At 46.4% G+C, this 25,328-nt stretch overlaps 1 protein-coding gene across 16 annotated transcripts in view; it reads left to right on the top strand.

The window, feature by feature from the left end:
• Nucleotides 1-742: 742 nt before the first annotated feature.
• The window catches only part of ankrd44 (ankyrin repeat domain 44), a 312,538-nt gene continuing 287,952 nt past the window's right edge, over nt 743-25,328 (top strand). For 2 of the 16 annotated variants that reach the window (XM_038789095.1, XM_038789099.1), the window contains exon 1: nt 756-1,070. In XM_038789095.1, coding sequence (XP_038645023.1) covers nt 1,044-1,070 — 27 coding nt within the window. In that variant the 5' untranslated portion in view covers nt 756-1,043. Of the gene's footprint in view, nt 1,071-25,328 lie in introns of all 16 variants that reach the window. The other 14 variants (XM_038789090.1, XM_038789092.1, XM_038789100.1 and 11 more) reach the window with 11 other exon arrangements.

Genomic DNA, 25,328 nt, shown 5'->3' on the forward strand with positions numbered 1-25,328 from the left:
CATGGTCATCATTCGGCTTTTAATTCCAGATTTTTAAATTGAATTTGACTTTCACCATCTGCCATGGTAGCGTTTGAATCCAGTTCTTTAGAAGAGAAGGGCACTTGAGAATTATTAGATGTATTCAAAACTGTTTTAATCGAGAAAATAAGAAGAATATGTTTTGACTGGCTGGAGGCCAATAATCAGAGGACTCAGATTTAAGATATTTGGCTAAAGAGCCAGAGGCTCATTTTTAAAATCCCATTGAGTTGTTATAATCTGCAATGCCCTACCGGAGAGGCTGCTGGAAGCCGATTCGGTAGTAACTTTTAGAAGAGAATTGGATACGTGCTTAAATCGAAAACTTCTATGAGGAAAGAGCAGGGATTAATTTCAAATAGCCCGCAACGGCACGATGTGCGGAATGGCCTCCATCTGTGGTGCACGATTCTGCATCCAAGCGTATTTATTTCGGTGTGTTTACGATAATTTGGTGTGGCTTTCTTGACTCTTCGGCGATCGGCCAGAACGATGTCCCTTTAAGATTTGTTTTACCGCAACCCTTTTCTGGCGCTTTGTTTGCAACTCCAGCTTTAAAAAAAATATGCAGCTTGGGACTACTGCATGCAGATTTGGGGAGGGATTGCAATGTGTGCACACGCGTGAACCACCGCCTCCCCAAACCAAAAAAACCAAACCAGTTGAATGCAAGCGGCTGTCTGAAGGAAAGGATGGCCCTCAGGCCACCCCGAGCGGCTGCTGACTGACTGAAGGGATGAAGCTGCAGACAGAAGGTTGCAGTGCTCGCGTTCGGATGACATCAGTTGATGGAATCCTATCGGGCTCGCGCGACTTCCGCTCCGAGCGAGGCAGGCGGCGGCGCGCGCCAGCGAGCGAGCGGGGTGGCCGTTACTTTGCAGTCAGCTTTAAAAAAAAAATTGTTTTCCACCATCAGCCGGCGAGGGGAAGTTTAAAAAAAAATTAAACATAATCCACAATCGCCATCGGTGCTACTGCGAACAAGCGTACCAGGGTGTATGTATATGTGAGCGGCAGGAAGAATGGGTGTCCTCAAACTGACGGAGCAGGTAAGAAAGCCGAGGACCGGGGCCAGGGGAAGATGGAGGGAGGAATGGTGGAGAGGGTGAATATTGGGGAGGGAGAAGAACCTGCCACTGGCACAACCGCCGAGCTGAAAGGAGAACTGGGCCGGGACATGGGACACAAACATCCCTGATGCCCTGGACTGGACTGTGCCCCCGACCCTTCATTTACCCTCCCTGGAGCCGAGACCTCCACTGCGGTCGGGGTGGGAGGGAGACCCTCTCCGAGAGGGAGGGAGACCCTCCTCTCCCCCGGGAGGGAGACCCTCCTCTCACCCGGAGGGGGACCCCCCTCACCGGGGGGACGGGTTCCAGGCAGCGCTAAGCAGCGCTGTTCAAGAAGGGTCGCACTTTTATCTAACATCGGCCCCAAAGCTGGGCTAGCCGGTGGAAGGAGGCGAGCTGGTGATGGGTTTGATGCGTTTAAAAATATTTATATTTTTAATGTGGAGCAGTGCTGTTCATGGTTTTTCTTTTGGTAAGGAAGGGAGCCCTGCCTGGGCTGTGCTGCTCTTCTGAAAACTGCCGCTCAGACCCTGCTGGGAATATAAAAATACATTTCACATATTTATGTTTAACCTCTGGATTGAAATATTTAACGTCAAAAGATTTCCCTGTTTGTCGCAATTCGGTTAGATTGGTTTTGACATAAAGATGAAAGCTTCATGAACAATCAGCTGTCGGATCTGATAAGGGGGGGGGGGGGGGGAGGTGAAGGGTGCAGGAAAACAATTGATTTAATATATTTTCGACCTCGTTCCGTATCTTGACAATTAATGTTTTCGCTAAGGTGATTGCTTATTGATATGTCAATGTAGGTTGTTTGCTTAAGAGTATGTGAGAAAAGGACAATTATAAGATGTTGGAATATTTACCCTGACTACATTTTAGATGAAGCCAGTTCAGTAAGTTACTTCTTCATTTTGACTTCCTCTTTTCGAATATTGCGATGACATGAGATGCGTGGTTTTTAGCATTTCAACCCGGCAAGCGGAAGGAACTGCAGTGGTAGATTATAGCACTGAGACATATAATTTAGGAAGTTATATGTATTTCAGTTGATTATTTAAAAAAACATTTTAGTTTACATTACGTTCCAATTTAAGCTTTGTAACAATGTTAGATCGTTAGGCAGGAGTTGGAACGAATTGTCTTTCATGTGCTTCTAGTTTGACATGCTCCTTAAAACGTTTTAGACTATTTCTTGGTTTTGCTTGCAGATTATTGTAGATCTATGTTAATAAGAGCAGTCCTTTTTGCATTGTGCAGTTAGTGTAAATCACCGAAAGCAAATATTGCACAGTAACACACTTTGTGATCAGAAATTCATACGAATTAAAACAATGATGGGCAACCTAGGCTAGTGAGTGGCCACGTAAGTGGCCCTCATTCATCTCAAGTGAGTGAAATCAGGCTCGTTCACTAAGCATGACTCTATGAATAAGATTTAAAACATTTATTACATGCTGAATATTTCCTAAGTTATAGAAAATGCTTTATCATTTATATATAAATAGAACTATCAACTTCAAATGGTTTTTTAAAAATTTACCCTTTGCACAGTGGCTCTCAGTCTATGTTGGGTGCAATCAGCATTCACTGCACTTGTCCTTGCTTTATGTGCTTATAACTTCAGTCATACAGGTAGGAAAAAAAATCTACGTCAATGTAAATCAGCGGAATGTGGCATGCCTGGGCATGGGCAACAGTTGACAACATGCCTCCTGGGCTGCACTCAGAACATGTGGCCCCCAGACCGCAGGTTGCCCACCACTGAATTAGAAGCAGGAGTATGCCACTCGGCCCCTTGAGCCTGCTTCACCATTCAATAAGATCATGACTGATCTAATTTTGACCTTGGCTTCACATCCCTGCCTGCCCCATTTGTTGTGAAGAATCCATCTACTTCTGCCTTAAAGATATTCAAAGACCTGCCACAAGCACCTTTTGAGGAAGAGAATTCTAGTCCCACAACCCTCTGGAGATTTTTTTTTCTATTTTTTTTGTCTTGAATGGTTGCCTCTTATTTTTATGGAGCCGTACTTAGTGAACAAGCCTGATTTCAATCTTGCAGCCCACTGAGATGAATGAGGGCCACTTACACATGGCCCCTGGTTCTAGATTTCCCCCAAAGAGGAAACACCCTTTCCACATCCACCCTATCAAGTCCCCTCAGGATCCTGTATGTTTCAATCAAATCATCTCTTAGTCTTCTAAACTTGTTTGTTTCAAACACTAGCTTTCGGAGCACTGCTCCTTCCTCAGATGAATGAAGAGGTATATTCCAGAGACATATATATAGACAAATTCAAAGATGCCAGGCAATGCTTAGAATGCGAGCATTTGCAGGTAATTAAATCTTTACAGATCCAAAGATAGGGGTAACCCCAGGTTAAAGAGGTGTGAATTGTCTCTAGCCAGGACAGTTGGTAGGATTTCGCAAGCCTAGGCCAGATGGTGGAGGATGAATGTAATGCGACATGAATCTCAGGTTCCGGTTGAGGCCGCACTCGTGTGCGGAACTTGGCTATAAGTTTCTGCTCGAGCAGAATAAACAAGATACCCCTGTTCAGCCGGGGTGATTCACTCAAGGTACGGTGTCCGACCAGCCAACGGAGTCTGATGGCCTCTTTTGTCCGTAAAGAGGTTAGTTGTATGGTCCTGTTCTTTTGTGTAAATGGGAGTGGGCAATCAAAAGTCCAGCTAGCGATGATGAGCTAACATCTGTACAAAATCATCTTTGGGCTGAGCAGAGCTCAGAGAGACAAAAGAGGCAGAGAGACTGGTCGGAAGGAGCTTCACAAACAGCAGGAAAATGTTCTGTAATGCAAGTTGTCTGCGTGGGTTTCCTCCGGGTGCTCCGGTTTCCTCCCACGGTCCATGGACGTGCAGGTTGGGTGGATTGGCCATGCTAAATTGGCCTTAGTGTCTAAAAAAGGTTAGGAGGGGTTATTGGGTTATGGGTATAGAGTGGAAGTGCGCGCTTCAGTGGGTCGGTGCAGACTCGATGGGCCGAATGGCCTCCTGCACTGTATGTTCTATGTATCATTTTTGCCTGGCCGTGTAAGTGGAGTTGAGAGCTGTATGTTCATGTTTCCTGCTGTTTAATGGAGAATCGTGTGTTAAGATTAAGAGACACATGTAAGCTGTTCTTGTTAGGTTTGAAGTTTAAATATTGTTTTTCTTTTATTGTAATAAAGTTTTGATTATAAAAATAACCAAGCCCTATTTCTCATGCAATCACTCCTGGAACGAATCGGTCTTTCTGCACAGTCTTCAAAAAAGGTTCCGGTTCTGATCCAGTACCTTAGCCACTGTTGGAATCTGGTCTGGCGTCTGTAACAGAACTAGAAGCAAGAGTCGGCAATTCAGTCCCTTGAGCCCGCTCCGCAATTCAAGGTGATCATGTCTGATCACATCTTCGCTTCAGCTACACTTTTCTGCCCATTCTCCATAACCCTTCAACTCATTATTAATTAGAAGTCGATCTATCTCTGGCCCTGGGTCTGTGTGGAATTTGCCGATTTTCCCTGTGTCTGCGTGGGTCTTACCCCCACAAACCAAAGATGTGCAGGGTAGGTGGATTGGCCAAGATAAATTGCCCCTTAATTAGGAAAAAATATTACTCAATGTCCCGGCATCCACCTCACTCTGGGGTAGTGAATTCCACAGATTCATGACCCTTTTGAAAGACGTAATTTCTCCTCCTCTCTGTTCTAAATCTGCGACTCCTTATCCTAAAACTATGGTCCTCTCATTCTAGATGGCCCCACAAGAGGAAGCATTGCTCTATGTCTACTTTGTTAATACTTTTTAACATCTTATATATTCAATTAGATCTCCTCAGAGTACAGGCCTAAACTGCTCAACTTCTCTTCATAAGGAAAAACCCCTGATCTCTAGAATCAACCTAATGGACCTCCTCTGAACTGCCTCGAATGTAACTACATTCCTCCTCCTCCTCCTCAAATAAGGGGACAAAACAGTACATACTACTCCAGGTGCGGTCTCTTCAATGCCTCAAAGTTGCAGCAACACTTCTCTACTTTTAGACTCTATTCCTTTAGCTATAAATGCCAAAATTCCATTTAATAATCGCTTATTGTCACAAGTAGGCTTCAATGAAGTTACTGTGAAAAGCCCCTAGTCGCCGCATTCCGGCGCCTGTTCAGGGAGGCCGGTACGGGGAATTGAACGCGCGCTGCTGGCATTGTTCTGCATTACAAGCCAGCTGTTTAGCCCACTGTGCTAAACCAGCCCCTTATTAAGCCTTCCTTATTATCTACTATACCTGCATACTAGTTTTCTGCGATTCATGCACGAGGACACCCAGATTCCTTTCCTTTTTAAATTTAATGTACCCAATTAATTTTTTTCTAATTAAGGGGCAATTTAGCGTGGCCAGTCCACCTAGCCTGCACATCTTTGGGTTGTGGGGGCGAAACCCACGCAAGCACGGGGAGAATGTCCCAGATTCCTTTCTGCGTTGAAGCACTCCAGTTTTTCTCCATTTAGATAATAAGTTGTCTTTCCCTTTTTCTGACCAAAAGATAACATCTCCCTTATCCAGTCAAACTCCATCTGCCAAATTTTGGCCCCCTCACTTAACCTATCTGCATTTGTAAAATAACTTAATTGCAGTCTTAATGTAAGCCTATTTGTGAACTAATAAAGATTATTATTATTTCCTCACTGTAACTTACTATTCCACCTATTTTACGTCATCTGCAAATTTGGTTATAGTACCTTCTAACTCTGCGTCCAAGTAGTCATCAATATATATATAATAGTTGGGCCCGAGGACCAAACCCTGTGGCACCCCACGAGTCACATCTTGCCAACTGGAAAAAGACCCATTTATCCCGATTCTCTGCCTTCTGTCAGTTAGCCAATCTTCTATCCATGCTAATAAATTACCCCTAAGTCCATGTGATCTTACCTTGTGTGCGGCACCTTATCAGATGTCTCCTGGAAGTCCATATATACTCCATTTACAGGATCCCTATTATCCACTTGGCTTGTTACATCTTCAAATTAGTCAAACATGATTTACCCTTTATAAAACCACAGTGACTCTGATGGATTGCATTTTCACTTTCCAAATGTCCTGTTATTACTTTGTTAATAATGGATTTGAACAATTTCCCAATAATAGATGTTAAACTAACTGGTTTATAGTTTCCTACTCTTTGCCTCCTTCCCTTTTTGAATAAGGGTGTTACATTAGCATTTTTCCGATCCACTAACTTATCCCACCTATTTTACTGTCATCTGCAAATTTGGCTATAGTACCTTCTAACTCTGTGTCGAAGTCATCAATATTATATATGTAAATAGTTGGGCCCGAGGATCAAACCCTGTGGCACCCCACTCATCACTCTCTGGATTTTTGGAATGTTATAATCAACGGATCCACTATCTCTGCTGCTACTTCCTTTAAGACCCCAGGATGCAGGCCATCAGGCCCTGGGGACTTGTCTGCGTTCAATCCCAATAGTTTGTTCAGTACTTTATCCCTATTGATGATGAATGTTCTATGCTCCTTCCTTTCTATTACCTCTACATTACCTGTTACTATTGGGATGGTACTGGTCTCCCACCCTGAAAACTCAGGCAAAATATTGATTTAGTGTCTGCCATTTGTGTTCCCCATTATTAACTCCACGGTCTCATCCTCCAAGAGACGAACATTCCATTCAGCTATTGTCTTCCCTTTTATATACGAAAGGAAGGTTTTGCTCTCCCTTTTAATATTTTATAGCCATTGATGATTTTTTTCCCTATTATAAAATTCTTCCTCTCTGGAATATATTTTAGTTGGGAAGAATTGAATATCCTTAAATAACTACCATTGATCAACAACTATCATATAATCCCTACAGTGCAGAAGGAGGCCATTCAGCCCATCGAGTCTGCACTGACCCTCTGACAGAGCACCCCACTTCGGCCCACTCCCCAATCCTATTCCCATAACCCCAGCTAACCTTTGGACATTAAGGTACAAATTAGCATGGCCAATCCACCTAATTTGCGCATCTTTGGGAAGTGGCAGGAAACCGGAGCACCTGGAGGAAACCCACATAAACACTGGGAGAAGATACAAAACGCCGCACAGACAATCACCCAAGGCCTCCCCACCCTCCTACCCCTCCCGCTTCTTGGGTCTGTCCTCCACTCTTGTCCCTCCCCCACCGTGCCCCTGTGGGCACTCCCTCTTACTCCTGCTGTCCTTTCCCGCCCCACCCCCATTTTCTAGTCCCAGGCCCCCACTTCCCTGCCGGGAGTTGTGCTTGCCCCCCCCCCCCTCCCCCCCCCCCCCCCCCCCACCCCTCCACCTATACTTTCCTGCATTGGCTTTCTTCCCAGTGTGGTGCTTCCCCCCCCACCCACCTCATGGTATTCTTCCCCCCCCCCCCCCCCCCCCCCCCCACCACCCGCCCCCCCCATCACTTGTTTCTGCACCTGTCTGCTCTTGCCGCCTCCTTTCTGGCACTGAAAACTAGGTTAAAAGGAGGCAGTTCTGTCCTGCGCAAATGTCTTTTTCTTTAAAACAAGTTGGGCTTTGCTGTTGCTGCCTTTCCAGCCCCTGTCCCCGCACAAACCTGTCTGCCTCGCCCGGTGCGGTGAAGTAGAATTCTTTCCCCTGGAAGGTTACCCACAGTTTGGCCGGGTACAGTATACAAAATCATACCCCAATTTTGTACAGGGTCATTCTAGCTGTATTAAATCCAGCATGCTGCTTGACCAGGTCTGACCTAATGTCCTGGTAGACTCTGATTGAATGGCATTCCCACTGGTAGGACCGAGTGTGCTTGCCCAGTTCCGGGTGGTCTTCCGATCCTAGTATTGGTGCAGCTTCACTATTACAGCCCTTGACTGCTCAATTGCTTTAGGTTTTGACCGGAGTGACTTTTGGGCTCCGTCTATCTCTGCGGGTTTGGGAAAACTCTCCCTTACAACCAGGTTCCTCAGCATCTAGGCCACATAATCCAAGGGGTTCCTGGCTATGATATGGTGATTGTGATGGGGCAACCGATTCTCCTGGTCCTTGGCATTCCCCTTCAATGCCTCTTGCGTCATCACCAACTTTGCCACTTCTGTTTCCAGGGAGATGATTCTGTCACTGATCGGTCACCGCTTTCTCTAGGCCCCTGACTGTTGCCTCCTGTGCTTCCAGTCGTCGCTCTGTTTTCTCCAACGCCACCTTGAAGGGGGCCAGGGCGTTCGCGACTTCTGCCTTCACTGTTACTGTCATTTCCCGCTTTGTGGTATATCTGTATTTCGGGATCTCTTGAGTCAGGGGTTCAACCACTTATAAAAGTTTATAGGTGGGTATTCTGGCGTGGGTCCCGCCAACCCAGTCCGCTCGGGTGCGGCTGGCTCCAACTCATCCCTCGTGTTCGTCGTCATCCTGTTCCTCCTCCTGCAGGCTTTTGCTGGCTCTGCCATCCTTTCGGGACCTGGAGTTATTGCCAGACATTTCTCAGTAATTGCGGCTGTCTTGTGGGAGGGTGGGGCTGGCGGGGAGGAGGGGGGGGGGTTCAACAGGTTTGGCGGCCTAATTTTGTGGTAAAAGTGCCGATTTTCTGAGTTCCCAGAGGAGAGCCACCTTCCCTGCGCTCAGCACATCCTCCTCACTGGAAGTTTCTGCTCAACACATCCCCCTCATCGGAAGTCATGATTACACCATTGTACACCACTCCCACAAGTGACTTCGTGCCTTTATATTGCCTCAACTCCAGCTAAATTATTTCTATATCCTGGTTTCCTGAACTTGGGTTATTCCTCTCTTCTGTGCTAAAGTCGTCTTTAATAACAGAACCACCTGACACCTTTCCCGAACTTACTATCCTCAAAGGTGTCACACCCTTCAATATTTAGGACGCAATCTATTAATGTTCCGCAGGGTCTGCAGTTCAGCCTGCAGCTCAATCACAGCCAAAGCTCCTTGAGCCCCAGACACCTGCTGCAGACATGTTTGCCTCGGATCACACCGGCATCCAGGAGCTCCCACATGTTGTAGCTTTGACACATCACCAATCCTGCCATCCTTAATGTGTTTTAATTACTTCATCATTATATTATTGGGCAGCTCGGTAGCACTGTTGCTTCACAGCACCAGGGACCTGGGTTCAATTCCTGGCTTGGGTCACTGTGGAATCTGCACGTTCTCCCAGTGTCTGTGTGGTTTTCCTCCGGGTGCTCCGGTTTCCTCCCACAAGTCCTGAAAGACATGTTTGTTAGGTGAATTGCATATTCTGAATTCTCCCTCAATATACCCGAACAGGCACCGTAGTGTGGCGTCTAGGGGATTTTCACTTAACCTCATTGCAGAGTTAATGTAAGCTTATTTGTGACACTAGTAAAGATTATGATCATTCACTTATTTCTCCCCGTGTCTGCGTGTGTTTCACCCCCACAGCCCAAAGATGTGCAGGGTAGGTGGATTGGCCATGCTAAATTGCCCCTTAATTGAAAAAAATAATTGGGTACTCTAAATTTTTAAAAAATAATTCATTTATTTATGTGGCCCCTTTATATGTCCTATTAGCCTTGCCATCAGTTCCTGCACTATTTTAAACCTTCGGACTGGAACAGACTGTGACCACTTACCAGATACTCAGCAAACGGCTAGCTTCATTCACTAGTAAAGTAAGAACCAATCTCTTACACGGTGAGAAAGATAGAAAAAGCAAATGAAAACAAATACCTCCTTCCCCATCATTTGTTTATTGAACTGGTTCCTCAAACTCTGAGGATGCACTCAGTCCCTCTGCGGCATTTTTTTGTTTTTGCAAAGTTGAGGTAAATTATTTAAAAAGGCATAATCACCAAAACGGTTGTTTAATGTGTCAAATTTCCAGATATAGTTATTGAGTCTTGCACGCTTTGTAATCCAAAATTTGATAGCTCTTTGTGTTATGTTGCTATCCTGCAGTACAGCAAAGATTTCCTCCTATTGATTGAGACAATCAGATCAATAATAAAAGTAAAAATTGGATGACTAACTCAGCTGGTCAGGCAACACCTGAGGAGAAAAACACATGGATTAATGTTTTGGATATGGGTCTTTGGCAAAGCGCTTTTGTGAAAGATCCACCTCCTGAAATGTTTACTCATCTGTTTTCTCTACCAATTCTGTCTGACCTCGGTGCTTCCAGTATTCTCTGGTTTTTGTTTCAGTTTTTCAGTGTTTGATATAAACAAAGTAGGTAACTGCAAGCAAATTCTCAAACCAGTAAAGAAGGAAAATGCATTTGTAGAAGGACTTTCACAATCTCAGAATGTGCCAAAGTGTGTCACAACCAATTAAGTGCTTTTGAAGAGCAGTCATTGTTGTATGGCAGGGAACTACTGCAGCCAGTTTATGTACAGCAAGATACCTCAAACAAAATTGAGGGAAGTGTTGTTTTCGGAACATCAAGCTGTTATTAGGTTTACCTCCGATGAGTTTTACCTGTTGCCAACTGCTACTTGTCTGTGCATAAATGCATTCCAATGGTTGTGAGACAACATTTCAGTTTGAGCATTGGTACATATGTTGTCCACCGTTTAAAGTCAGTTTTTGAGAACAAAGGAATGGAGTTCTGAAAATTGGTAGCTTTTAATGTTCTATAATTTTACATACATTTTTTTGAAAAATATTTTTATTCTCCTCCTTTTCACATTTTCTCCCAAATTTACACCCACCTACAATAAACAATAATCAGTAACAAATATATAAATCCCCATATCAATAACAACAATCCCATCCCCCCACCAAACCCCAAACATTAGCCCGCATGTTCACATAAACAAATGACAAAAATGAATCAGGAATCTCCCATAGCCACCATTAACACACACAGTCCCCCTCCCCCCAACCATCCACCCCACCCCCCCAACTAATGTTCAATGTTATCCAGTTCTTGAAAGCACATGATGAATAATGCCCATGAATTGTAGAAACCCTCCGTCCTTCCCCTCAGTTCAAACTTTTTTTTATTTTAACAATATTTTTTATTAAAGTTTTGCAAAATTTTTCATAATAAATAGTAATAATCCTAACACAGCAAATTAGAGTGAACATTAACACAGTGCAGAAAGAGAATATACAATAGCAATTAACTAGATGTTACCCCACGCGTCTCAGTCTTCCCACACCCTCCCAACGGGGCACTCTTCTCTCTTCCCCCCCCCCCCCCCCCCCCAAACCTATGGATCGCTGCTGCTGCTGACGTTTTAATTTTCCCCGAGAAGTCAACGGACGGTATTATGCCCCCACTCAACAGCAGCAGCTCTGAAATCTTGGCAAAGTTATTTCCCTCAGTTCAAACAACCTTCTCAAGAGTTAAGGATTCCAACAGGTCTCCCTGCCACGCCAGGGCACAGGGTGGAGAGGTTGCTCTCCAACCCATCAGGCTCCACCTTTGGGCGATCAACGAGGCGAAGGCTACAACATCTGCCTCCGGACCTGTTTCCAACCCCGGCTGGTCCGACACCCCGAATATGGCCACCCGAGGGCCCGGGTCCAGTTTCACTAAAAACCTCCTTCCAGTAATCCTCCAGCTTTGGACAGGACCAAAATATATGAACGTGATGAGCGACCCTACCCCCCCCGCAATGTTCACACACATCTACTCCTTCAAAGAATTGGCTCATCCTCGTGAAGTGTGCTTTGTATACCACTTTCAGCTGTATCAGCCCCAACCTCGCGCACAAGGTGGAGACATTCACTCTCCGGTGCTCCTCACACCAGAACCCCTCCTCCATATCCTCTCCCAACTCTTCCTCCCACTTTGCTTTGATCCCTTCCAGTGGTGCCTTCTCCTCTTCAAAAATAGCTCCGTAAAACCGCCGACACTACCCTCTTCTCCAGCCCCCTTGTCGTCATCACCTCATCCAGCAATGTGGCCGGCTCCACTGGGAAGCTCTGTATCTCCTTTCTGGCAAAATCTTGAACCTGCATGTTTCTAAACATTTCTCCCTGCTGCAGCCCATACTTCGCTTCCGGTTCCTTCGATCCTGCAAACCGACCCCGAAGTAACAAATGTTTTAGTGTCTTAATCCCCTTCTCCTCCCATTTCTGAAAACTTCCATCCCACCTCCCTGGCTCAAATCTGTGGTTCCCCCGAATCGGCATTTCCCTTGACACTGTCCCCAACCCAAAGTGTTGGCGGTATTGCCTCCAAATTCTCAATGAAGCTATTATTACCGGACTCTCTGAGTATTTCCCCGGGGCCATTGGGAGCGCCGCTATTGCTAGTGCCTTTAATCCCGCCCCCTGCACAAACCCTCCTCCATTCTGATCCACTGGGAATCAACCCCTCTGACCCAGCTCCCCACCTTCTCCACATTCGCTGCCCAGTAATAATACATGGGGCAGAAGACCCAAACCCCCTACCTGCCTTCCCCCTGTAGCAGCACCTTTCTAACTCTGGCCACCTTCCCTCCCCATATGACGAAAGTAATCATTCCTTCAATCTCTCTGAAAAATGTATTTGGCAGAAAAATCGGCAGGCATTGGAAAATAAACAGAAATCGTGGCAACACGTTAATTTTAACTGCCTATACCCGACATGCCAGTGACAGAGGGAGACCATCCCACCTTGCCAGATCCGCTTTCACTCTCCCCACCAAACTAGAAATGTTGTACCTGCAGAGCCCCCCCACTCCCGGGCAACCTGCACCCCCAGGTATCTAAAGTGATTCCCTGTCCTATCGAATGGCTGCCCCCCCGCCCCGTCCCCCACTGAGACAGCACAAAATACTACGTACGTTTTTAGATGCATTCAAAAGCATCATGTTGTAAATTATTTTAATATTCCTAAATTCTCTTGCATATGCCTTTCTCACCCAGCTAACAGAGTGTAGGATGACCAATTCCTTACTGTTGCGACACCACTGGCAGGATTCCCGGTCTTTGACGCCGAAATTGCGTTCGGCAATCGACCGAAGAATCTCCATTTGCGCCGAAATTGGGGGTGGCGCTGCTTTTGCCGTGCTCCGCCCCCTTAAACGGTATACTTGCAGAGTGAGCTGCAGGCCGTCGGAAGCGATGGGCCGATTTCCCGACAGTGTGGAACACTTGTCCAATTTGTTTTCAGGAACCTGACGTGGCAGCTGCAGACTGAGTCCAGCGGCGCCACGGTCAGGTGGGAGCCGTTCCGCAGGCAGGGTTCTTTGGTGGAGGGTGGTCCGAGGATGGCGAGCCTGGTCAAAGCTGGACAGTTTCTGGCAGGCTGGGTCCACGTGCGCCTGGTGCCATGTTGCACTGCACGGCCACTGCAGGCCGCTGCTGTGCGCATGTCGGACCCGGCAATTCTCTGCCCGTATCCGCAGCTAAAGCCAGAGGCTCCACGCTGCATGCCTGCTAGCTCCCCACCAGACGGAGGATCGGTCCAGCTTTTGTGCCATTTTTCGGGCGTAAAACGCCACTGTTCCCACACCAGTGTCAACACTTAATTTTCAAATCGGAAAATCCAGCCCCACATTTCAATGGTTAGGACTCTCTATTGGTTTTGTGATTTTTGGATTTGAAACCTTCCCTGTGCAAAGTGCTTGGTTGCCTCACAACACCTTTTTTGTTAGTTTGGACATCGTTCTGAAATAACTTACGGCATTGGGTGCAAACCCAAAACTCTGGAGATTGAAAGAAACAGGAGTAGAATTTCCACTTGGTTCAATTGGCAATTTGGATCCAAATTGCACTTTAATTGTGCTAATTTTCTGAATAGAATTGTTTTTGCTAAAGTTACTGCTGAAACTTATTTGCATGTAATCATTGGTGAAATATTTTATGAACGAGGCAGCATTGTAGAATGCAGTTGCTTCTTTTTAGAGTATTTAAAAAAAATAAATCCTTTAATATATGTTAGAGCAGACTCCAAATTACAGAAACCCAAAAGGGCCTGTCTTATTTTAGGCAGGTGGTCCACTTGCTTCAAAAGCCCTGTAGTTCAAAATGGGCAAAAGCATTGAGTTATGAGTGGGCAAGGAACCTCTTTGTTTTAACTGTCCACCTATTTTGTTTCTTCAATGTGGGCGGGATTAAATTCAACCAGAGAGTGTCTTTCATCTATTTTATTTGGGAGGGACAACTTGCAAGAAGAAATGAGTTATAAAGTACAAAAGCAAACAAGAGGTTGAATTCATTTCTGTGTATCATCATTAATAATTAGAATATTTACTTACAGTTGTGACCATCTGCAAGACACAAACATGCATATTCATAAACCAATAAAAGAGTACTAACTCCTTTAAAGAAATACAAAGTAATGCTAAGCAATGCTCCAAGACATTGGATTCCTTTTTTAATATAAATTTAGAACACCCAATTATTTTTTTCCAATTAAGGGGCAATTTAGCATGCTCTGTAGTGGGGTGCGGGTCTCACTTGTGCCTGAAACTGTCGCACCTCGCCCTCTCTGGGGGACTCCCAGAATCTGGCATATCATAATTGAAGGTTCTTTTATTTTTCTGCCTCCGTAGATAGTTCAGGCAATGCCCTATTTGCCCCCCCTTCGCCAACACTTCGACTCCCTCCCTCCCCACCACCCTCTCCCCTCTCTCCCCACCACCTCCCTTTCCTTTCTGTTAGTACAGAGGCGAGGGTATCTGGTCTCTCTAGTGCAAAGTTTAGTGCTTGTACCATTTGTTTTTTGTAGAAACATGCTGTGAACCAATTTGATAATCAGAATGTACACCCCCCCTCCGCGTACATTGGTACTGAGGGGAGGGTACCCTGTTTCTCCAACACAAAATAAGTGTTTGTACCGTTTGGCCTTGTATATTATTTTACTGTTTTAATAAAAAGATATGGCCAATCCACCTACCGTGCACATCTTTTGGGTTGTGGAGGTGAGATCCACGCAGACACGGGACTATCCTACAAATGAGTAATGTGGTAAATTAATTTCAGTGGGACTGTAGCCATCGAACAATTGGGTCCAAGTTAAGGACCCAAAGTGCGCGAAATCCCAAAGGGATAAAAGAGAGCGCAGCCCTGTGTTCTGTCTCTTTTGGATCTGGCCTGTGCCAAACCAATTGTAGCAGGAACAGCCAGCCAAGTTCAAGACCAATGATCGCTACCTGACTCATGAGCCCAGCAGAGACAGAGCCGCTTTCTTTGAACCAGCCAAGTGAAATCCAGATAAAGGTCTTATCCATTTGCACAGTGCCGGTCACCCTGAAGTTAAGTGTAGGTTATTGTAGCTGATAGGTGAAGTTTAACTCGTGGTAGATATTGTGTTTCCATGTCGAGGTAACTCTTGTGTATGTAAATATAAGATCTTTTGAACTAACTAACCGGTTGTGAGGTCATTTGATTGATAGGCTTGTGGTTCACCAACATTATCATTAATATTCGCAACAGTATTGGCGACACTGTTGGGATCGAAAACGGGCAACAGGCCCTACGGCATACATTCCTTGTATTAAATTGGCAAAGACTGGTGGATCACGTCAAATAGCATGTCCTAGCTGCATGGTATAGGATGGTACCCAACCAGCCTGTGCGTGCAAAACTGGAAGCACAGTGTCCATCATTCAATGTGATTCTGCGATTGGACAACATTTGCAAAATAATCCTCAGTGTGCTAACTTTATGCTGACAGCCAATTTCAGATTGTCAGTCGGAACTTGAACTTGGACTTTGTGACTCAGGTGGGAGTGCTACCAACTGAGACACGGTGACACTGCCAATTAATATAGATTGTTCTGAGATTTAAAAAAAAATTATGATTGCTTCTTGAAATTGCAATCTAATGATATTCCATTGAAATTTGTTCTACATTTTCCACAGTTATTTACGTTTAATGATGGGTCAGTTGAATACATTGAAGGGATATAGTATTGCCTTTTTGTGCTTATCTGATTTTAAATAGAAAAATTGAGTAATATGCTTCTGAGATTATATTGCATATTACATTTTTAAAAGTTTAGTTCGAGGTTTCAGAAAAACATATTTTCTTGCGCCTTGACATTGATGCAGTGCAAGGTTTCCCAAACGGCCAACATATCAGCTCTGAAATGGAGTTTGTAGAACAGCTGTTCCTGGTTGTTCCAGGAACAGTCTCCCAAGGCATTTTCCCCCTCCAGAACAAACCATTATCTCTTTCTACTTCAGTACACAGGTTTAATTAAAAAAAAATCAGGTTATTAAAGTTGACAAAACGATTTAGGTAATACTGCTTTTCATCCTTTTCCTCTTCTGTCTCCAAATAAAAACACATCCCATTTTCTTTGCATTTCAAACATTAAAAAAATAAATTATTTGTATTTTCTGTTTTTACACAGTTGCACTTTATGTTTAAAATTTACAGTACGTGTGGTTCTTAAATACATCTTCTGTACATCTTGTTATCTTCTGTCTTGGTGCGCTTTTCTTTCCCCTCCACCTTGGTATACACCCTTTTTGTTCAGGATGTACGTCCCCTGGCTTCTGCTCTCCCCTTTCCCTCCCCCTCCCTCTTTCCTTTGTGCGTTCTGCTGTGTCTGCCTTGCGGGTTGGGGAGGAGGAGTCTTCCGCCCCCTCCCTCTATGCTGTTCCCCCGAGTTCATTCCTCTCTTCCTCCCCTGCCTTCCTGCAGAGTTGTGCATTCCTGTCTGTTTTTTCTCATCTCTTTCTTTTTCCTCTAGTTACTGTTGGCTTCGAAGAGAACAGAATTGTCCCCATGCTTTGAGAAAGCTTTCCTCCAACCCTCAGATGTTGTATTTGATATTCTCCAAGTGGAGAAATTCCGCCAGGTCTGCCTGCCAGTCTGCAGCTGTGGGTGGTGCTGCTGATCGCCAGCCGGGCAGGATTCTCCGGTGTGCGATTAGGGAAGCGAAAGCTAGGGTGTCGGCCCTCTTCCCCATGTACAGCACTGGCTGTTTGGATACCGTGAAGATTCCCGTTCAACCGTCACCCCCACAACCGTGGCCATTGCCTCAGAAAAGGCTGCCCAGAACCCTACAAGTTTGGGACAGGCCTAAAACAAGTGGGTGTGGTTGGTGTCATAATATACACCCATGTATATAATGGAGTGCAGACAGGCAGTGATTGACACACAGGATGACCAGTTAGCGCACAGCACAGAGCAGCCAATCACCAGACAGGACACTACCACTATAAAGCCAGAGGGCACTAGGTTTCCCGCTTTCTCTGGACCCAGCCACTGAGACAGTCCGAGTCTATGAGCTAGCCAGTGCAAACACCATGCAGTAGCTAGTCTCCAGTCAATTCAGTATAGTGTCAACCCACAGCTGAACATGTATATTAGTTAATACGTTGAATAACATTGTGTTGGATCTTCTCCAGTGTTAGAAGTCTGTCTCTCGCTACACTGCGTGAAGTGCAGTCCACGTCGACCCAACCTGCCTAACACATCAGTTTGCCGGGCCTCTCTGGCACTGTTCACATTTATCCTCCAATTCTGAGATAAACCTATTCTTTGGGTTCTGGTTCGGTGCTTTCTGTGCGCCACTTTGAACTGCATGAGGCTGAACGTTGCGCAGGAGGAGGTGGTGTTGGCCCTGCTCAGTGCTTCGCTCCAGAGTCCCCGGCCCACGTCTGTCCCCCGTTCGTCTCCCCATTTCCGCCTGCACTTGCAATGGCACTCGAGCCCTGTCCAGTAGCTATCTGTACACTTTCCCGCAGTTTCCCCCTTCCTTATTATTCGTATTTATCAGGTCCCCTAGTAGTGTGGTCTCCAGGGCCCTGGGGTACTCTAGTCTGTTTACGGAGGAAGTGCTTCACTTGTAAGTGCCTAAGTTCCTGTCCTGTCGGTCTCATTTCTTCCGTCCGTTCTCTCAGTGTCGCTAGTCTGTTTCCCATGTAAAAGTCCCTGACTGTCAGTGTCCCTCTGTCCTGTCACCATTTCTTGAAGGTGATGTCCAGCATGGCTGGTGGGAACCGATGGTTTCCGCAGATGGGGGCCATAGGAGGCATTTCAGTCCGATCGAAATGTTGCCTCATTTGATTCCACGTCCTTCATGTGGCTACCACCACTGGGCAGGATGTGTACTTCGTCTGGGGAGGGGGAGGGGGGGGGGGAGGGGTGCGGCGGTGGGATGCTGCCGTGGCGAGGGCCCGGAGGGTCGTCCCCTTGCAGGAGGCCTCCTCCACCAGCACCCATTCTATATGGGTTCATGTATCCATCTCCTCACTCTTTATGCCGTGGCTACCCAGTGGTAATATTGCAGGTTTGGTAAGACCAGGTCTCCTCTTTCTTTTCTCCTTTGGAGTGATTATTTGAAGACTCTCGGGTTCTAACACCCCCCACACAAATGTCATGATCATTCTGTCTATGTTTTGGGGAAAGGCCTTGGGGATGAAGATCGGAATTGATCTGAACAGGAAGAGGAACCTCGTCAGTACGTTCATTTTGATCGTCTGAACCTTCCCCGCCAGGGAGAGCAGGCACGCGTCCCACCTTTGCCGGTCCTTTTTGACTTCCTCCGCCAGGTTGGTCAGATTCCACTTGTGGATCTGTGTCCAGTTCCTGGCTATTTGGATCCCCATGTAGCGGAATTTGTTTTGGGCTAGTTTGAAGTCTCTCCAGCCCTGTCCCTCCCCTGTTTGGGTTCACTGGGAATGCCTCGTTCTTGCCCAGGTTAAGTTTGTAACCCGAGAAGGTTCCGCACTCTTTCAGGATCTGCATGATTGCTTTCAGTCCTTCCTGCGGTTCCGAGACGTAGAGAAGTAGGTCAGCCGCATAGAGTGAGACTCTGTGCTCTCTGTCGTCGTCGTCTCCCCCCCCCACCCCCGGGATGCCCATCCAGCTGTTTGCGTCTCACAGAGCTAGCGTCAGGGGTTCAATTGCTATGTCAAACAGGAGCGGGGACAGTGGTCATCCCTGCCACGTACTTCTGTGCAGCTGGAAGTATTCAGAGCTGGTGGTGTTGGTTCGAACGCTCGCCTTGGGGACGTTGTACAGGAGTTTCACCCAGGAGGTGAATCCTGCTCTGAGCCCAGTACCTCGAGGAGGTGCTCCCATTCGACTCTGTTGAAGGCCGTTTCTGCGTCTAGGGAGCCATCATCTTAGGTTTTCCCTCCCGGGGTGGGGGGGGGGCATTATTACATTCATCAGCTGCCTGACATTCACAGTGAGTTGCTTGCCCTTGACAAAGCCTGTCTGGTCTTCTGCGACCATCTCTGGTACGCAGTTCTCCAGTCTCTTGGCCAAGACCTTCGAATATTTTCACGCCTGCATTTAGAAGTGAAATGGGTCTGTACGAGCTGCATTCCGTTGTGTCTTTGTCTTTTTTGGTATCAACAATATCGTGGCCTGTGCTAGTGTATGAGGCAGGATGCCCCTCGCGAACGAGTCTGCGAACAAGTCCCTCAGATGTGGGCAGGGCCGATGCAGTCCGCCGGGAACCCGTCCGGTCCCGGCACCTTCCCCATCTGCATGGAGCTGATGCTCTCCAGGATTTCTCCCAGATTTATTGGTGCTACCAGTTCCCCTCCCACCTGTCCTGCCGTACAATTGGCATATCTAGTCCGTCGAGGAACTGTTTCATCCCCGCATCCCCGTCGCGGGGGCTCGGAGGTGTACAGCCCTCGGTAGAAGGTCTCAAGCCTGATTGACCTCTTCTGGTTTCGTTACCAGTTTGCCTCTGCTATAAGTCACCTGCACTATTTCCCTCCTGGCTGCTTGCTTTCTCAGCTGGTGAGCCAGTAGGCGGCCAGCATTTTCTCCGTGTTCGTAGAAGATTCCCCATGTCTGGTGGAGTTGGTGCACTGCTTTCCTAATGGAGAGCAGGTTAAAATCCATTTGTAGCTTTTTCCTCTCCGCCAGCAGCTCTACGGTCGGGGCCTCAGAGTACTTTCTGTCGACCTCCGTGGAGTCAATCAGCTGTTGCCTGGCAGCACACCTTGTTGACTATAATTACCCCTCTGATCACAGCCTTTAGTGTCTCCCAGAACTTGGAAGGTGAGACTTCCCTGTTCCTGTTTTTAGTCGCCTATGGCCTGTGATGTTTTTGGCAGAAGGCCTTGTCGGCCAGGAAATCCGTGTCCAACGTCCACGTGGGGTGTTGCGCACAGCCCGTCTCCAACCCCACATCCACGTAGTGCGGAGCGTGGTCGGAGATGACCATTGTGGAATATTCCGCTCCAACTCGTCCTGCAAGCACCGATTTCCCCACTGAAAAGAAGTTGATTTGGGTGTATACCTTATGTACCGGCGGGAAGTATGAAAATTCCCTCACGCCAGGGTGCAGGAACCTCCATGCATCCACCGCCCCCAGCTATTCCATAAATGTTCCCAGTTCCCTAGCCATGCCTGTCTTTTTCCCCTTTCTGGGGTTTGAGCAGTCGGTCAACGGGTCCTGCAGGCAGTTAAAGTCGCCCCCCATTATCAGTCGGTATGTGTCAATGTTGGGGATTTCCACCATGGTCTTTTTTATAAAGTATATGTCGTCCCAAATGGGCGGGTACACATTAACCAGAACTACCGGTGCCCCGTCTAGGACACCGGTGACCATGACATACCGTCCTCCTGGGTCCATAACCATCCTGGTTTCTGTAAACCTCATTTTTCTACTGATCAGAAAGGCTACTCCCCTAGCCCTCGTCCCGTAGCATAATGGTACGTCTGTCCCACCCAGCCCTTCCTTACCAGCAGTCTGCCTTCTCCCTCAGGTGTGTATCCTGCAGGTCGATTATGTCGGCCTTCAGGCTCCTTAAGTGGGCGAAGACTCTGGGTCTTTTCATTGGACTGTTAAGTCCCCTTACATTCCATGTGACTATCCTTTTTTTTAATAAAACATTTTATTGAGGGCCAGGTGACTATTCTGATGGGGGTTTCTGACCCCCGCCCTGTTCTGAGAATTCTAAATTTCAGCCCAGATGTAAGCATCAATCGAACACCAGATAACTTCAAAGAATCTTTTATTTACACAATAAATAATACACAAGTGTAACTTCAGAGTTACAGCAAGTGCAGGCACTTTTCTTTTAGTTACAGTTACCTATATACTTGTAAAACCCCTCCTTCATATCATCATTTCTTTCAATCATTAATCACCGAGTTAGCTTATTAGTTGCATAGCATAACAATTCTTTATCAAGGAAGGAGTGTCCCATACCACAGCTGCGTTTCGTTCCCACAGACAGTTCACAGGTTCCCACAGACAGTTCACAGGATCCTGATAAGGCCGAACACAGAAGCAATTCATCTCACTAGGTACGTACACATATTACACAAACTTGACATTCCATTTCCCATCAAGCTTTGATTTTAACTTGACATGCCATTTCCCATCAAGCTCTGATTCTAACTCGAGCCAAACTCTCATTCCCCCCTTTTATCATTTCATGATAACTTCTAATCCATAGCCACTTGCCTCAGTCTTTCCCATTCTATCTGCACTTCTATCATTTTCCTCCGTCCCTCTGCATCTTCTTTCTCATCCATTAGGCTCACTTCATGTTGCTGTATTAACTGTTGAGGAATTACTGCTGCACTGACACTTTTACACAAGCATTTCATTAGGAAGCTAAACATGATTATTACAAGTATTACGACTCCCAGGATCACTAATCCATGCACCAGGTAAGACCCCCATGATCCGCCCAGATACGTGTTTACATGTAATTCCCTTTTCTGCCTTTCGTTTACGTTACGCCTTGTCCTTTGAAGTGTTGATGTTTGATCCCTTTCACTTTCCTGCCTATAAGGGTTGTTCTTCACTAACACATCTCTCCCTTATACTTTTGTCCTGGCGGTACTATGCCTGTTTTTGCAACTATAGTCCCAACTACATCCAATCCGATGGCAGGGCAATCTTCCTTCAGTTCTTCCGTCAAGGAGCACGGTTTGGTGCGGTCGTCACACGTAGGCCGAACATCCGTCCACCGGGGTCACATTCCAGGATCCTCCTTCCTCAGGGTCGTTGTTGATGAAGCACAAAGTGTCGTCCCGACACAGGTGATGGACTCGTTTTCTGCTGCCTCATCAGGTTCTTTGCTTGGCCTCCCCATTTGTCTCCAAGAGTCCCAGCAGGACTACGGTGATAAGTAGGTACTTCATCCTACAGGCTGGGTGGAACTGTAACCTAGTGCTTGGAAACAAAAAAGGTTACTTTTCATTTTACTTCAAGGCCTTACAATGATGGATGTGGATCCAGGCATTTTTCCCCAGTCCTTTCCTAATCCAATTACGAATCAGGACATACTCTCCCGGATTAATAGTGACAGAACTGGACAAGGGAGGTATTTCCTCATAAGCAGCTCGCACCCAAGTTAAGGTTATCACATAGTTGGCCATTTCAGTAGTCATGTGGTGGACGTCCTTGGGGTTTTCTTGATCCCAGGGAGTTCGAAAGGGTCTGCCGTATAGAATTTCGACGGGACTCAGTCGTGTTTTCCGGCCGGGGTTGCACGTATCTGGAAGAGGGCAATAGGCAATAATTTGAGCCAAGTGGCTCCAGTCTCTAGTCTCTGCCTGTAGTTTTGCCAGTTTCGTTTTTAATGTCTGATTAGTTCTTTTTACCATTCTCGCTGCCTGGGGTCGGTACGCGCAATGTAATTGTTGTTTTATTCCCAGCTGAGTACAAAATTCCTTATTGATCTGTTATCAGAGCTTAATCGATGTGGAATCCCAAATCTAGGAGCAATTTCTCGCATCAAAACTTTTACTACTGTGGAAGCTTTGTTATCTACAGTGGGGTAAGCTTCTATCCACTTACTAAATACATCAACAATAACCAATACATGTTTATAACATTGGCATCTTTCCAACTCGATGTAATCCATCTGGAGTGTCTCAAAAGGACCTTCCGGTAACGGGGTTTACCCATTTCACAGGGTATTGCTTTTCAAGGGTTATATCACTGACATACCAGGCAACGACTGCTAATGTTTTGTGCTATTTCCTGCAGTCTTGGATGCCACCAAGTCTTCAGCAATATATATCACCCGTAGCTCGTGCACCACAATGAGTTGCAAAGTGAACACATTCAGTGACCCAGGCTGGTAAGGCGTCGGTCATACAAGTTTGTCCTGCGGTGTGACCCACAACTTAGTTACGTGATCATAATAACACCCCAATTCTTCCCACAACTCTTTCATACTTTTAGGAGCGTCCTGCAACTTAACGACGTTGGTAATAGTTGGCATTGGCTTTTCCAAGGGAGAGTGGCTTTGTGAGCTTTTAGTCTGACTCGTCATTCTTGGCACCACCATCTCCTTCCATTGGGAGGCTTCTTTGGCTTGGTGGCCTGCCTGTCTATTTCCTATATCTGTTGGGGTTTTTACCCGATGTATGGGCAGTGCATTTTATAACCGCCATTTGTTTGGGCAGCATCAGGGCCTGTAGCAAGTGAGAAACTAATGCCTTGTGTGAAATTTGTGTGCCGGCGGATGTCAAAAATCCTCTATTTTTCCATAATTAGCCAAAGTCATGCGTGACTCCAAAGGCATATCAAGAGTCTGTATAAATAGTCACCCTTAAATCCCTTCCGATGTCACAGGCGCAAATTAGGGCAAATACTATCGTATATCCTGATAACCGCTCCCCCCTTTCACCGATGGAAGCACTTCCATCTGTGAACATGGTCAGGTCTGGGTCGTTAAGAGGGGCATCCGACAGGTCCTCCCTGACAGATGAATCTTCCTTTATAAGTGACATGCAATCGTGTCCAGGGTGTTCTTGCTCAAGGGGTGGATTGGTGAGAAAATTTGCAGGATTAATAGTGGTGCAATGGTGGAATTGGAGCTCTGGATTGTTCAAGAGATAAACCTCATACTTGTTCTGTCGAGCCATGGTGAGATGCTGAGTTTGGAGCTGGCCTAGTAAGGCCGTGACTGAATGAGAGCCCAGGCTGGGAATAGCTTGTTGTTTTAGCGGATATTGCCTGTACATACCAACGCTTGGGTCTCATAAGACAGTTTACAGGGAATGTGGCTTGTTCAGCCATTTTGTGTCATTAATATCTAAGTTGTTCTACCTTCGCATTCAACCTTTGCATGTCCAGTGACTTTACCATAGAAGTTTCTGTCTTAAATCAAGTCACTACATTATTGATTATACCTCTTCTAACCCTGTGTAGGTCGTCATGCCCTCAAAATCTAGTGGCACCTGTGTCATTGGCAGCCTGCTTCATAACAACCTTACTTAAAACACTGTCCACATTTAATAAACAATACCGGAATGCGGGAGAAGCAGACATAAGTTGTATATGCATCCGATGTCTTTCCCCGAATGTAGCTGTAGCCAAGCATTAAAATAAGCTATTCCTTGGTCCAGTCTTTGACTGCTGGGATGCATATCCCATCAATAAAATTATGTAAAGCCCCATAGTTCACATAGCTATGTGTACGCTGTGAAGTCAATGATGTTCAAGCGCCTTGAAGTGCTTGTAGTTGTTATGAGATCTCAAGAGTCATCACAAGTCTCCACAGGTGCTGCTGTCATGCCAGCCTTTCCTGAATTTTTAACCTAAAAATTTAAAGGAAAAGCGGAAAAGTATCCTGGTCGTCACCAGGTGTTTGATGTTGTCCGTATGAACTGAGGATCAATTATACGTACCTGATGGGCATGCCCCTGCACTCTGGGGTTCCCTTTGTCAGGGGGCTGTCCAAAATGGCCACGGTTACAGTACTCACCATGAGGTCGGGCCCCTGCGCTCCGGGGTTTCCCTTTTGTTTAGTTACCCTCCAAAGTGGCTGCTTGTGGTGCCATCTTGATTCCTTGGCCTGCTCCCTGCCTGCCAAAGCTAATCTTGCTGCCAACTCTTCTCCCCTATTCTGTACCCTGTCCGTTCTGTGTTTCCCCCATGACCCTCCTGCCCCCTCTCCCATGTTCTCCCCTTCCTACTGTCATAATATACACACAGGTATATGATGGTGCACAGACAGGCATTGATTGACACACAGGATGACCAATGAACACACAGAACACAGCAGCCAATCACCAGACAGGACACAACCACTATAAAGCCAGAGGGCACTAGTTTTCCCGCCCTCTTGGGATGCAGCCTCTGAGACAGTCAGAGCCCGTGAGCAACAACTAGAACATCCACCGTGTGGTAGTAAGATAGTCTGGTCAGGTTAGCCTCAGGTCTCCAGTCAACTCAGCACAGTGTCAACCCACAGTTAAAGTATGTATGATAGTTAAGAGTTCAATAAAATCGAGTTGCATTTCTTCAAGTGTCTCTCTCACTGCTGCAGTAAATGCAGTTCTCGCAGACCCAGCACAACACCTACCGCTGCCCCCCCCCCCCCCCCCCCCCCCCCCCCCCCCCCCCCCCGGGGCCAGGCTCTCCCTCTCCCCTGAG

The sequence above is a fragment of the Scyliorhinus canicula genome, chromosome 2, assembly GCF_902713615.1.
Source record: "Scyliorhinus canicula chromosome 2, sScyCan1.1, whole genome shotgun sequence".
In the NCBI taxonomy this organism is placed as follows: domain Eukaryota; kingdom Metazoa; phylum Chordata; class Chondrichthyes; order Carcharhiniformes; family Scyliorhinidae; genus Scyliorhinus; species Scyliorhinus canicula.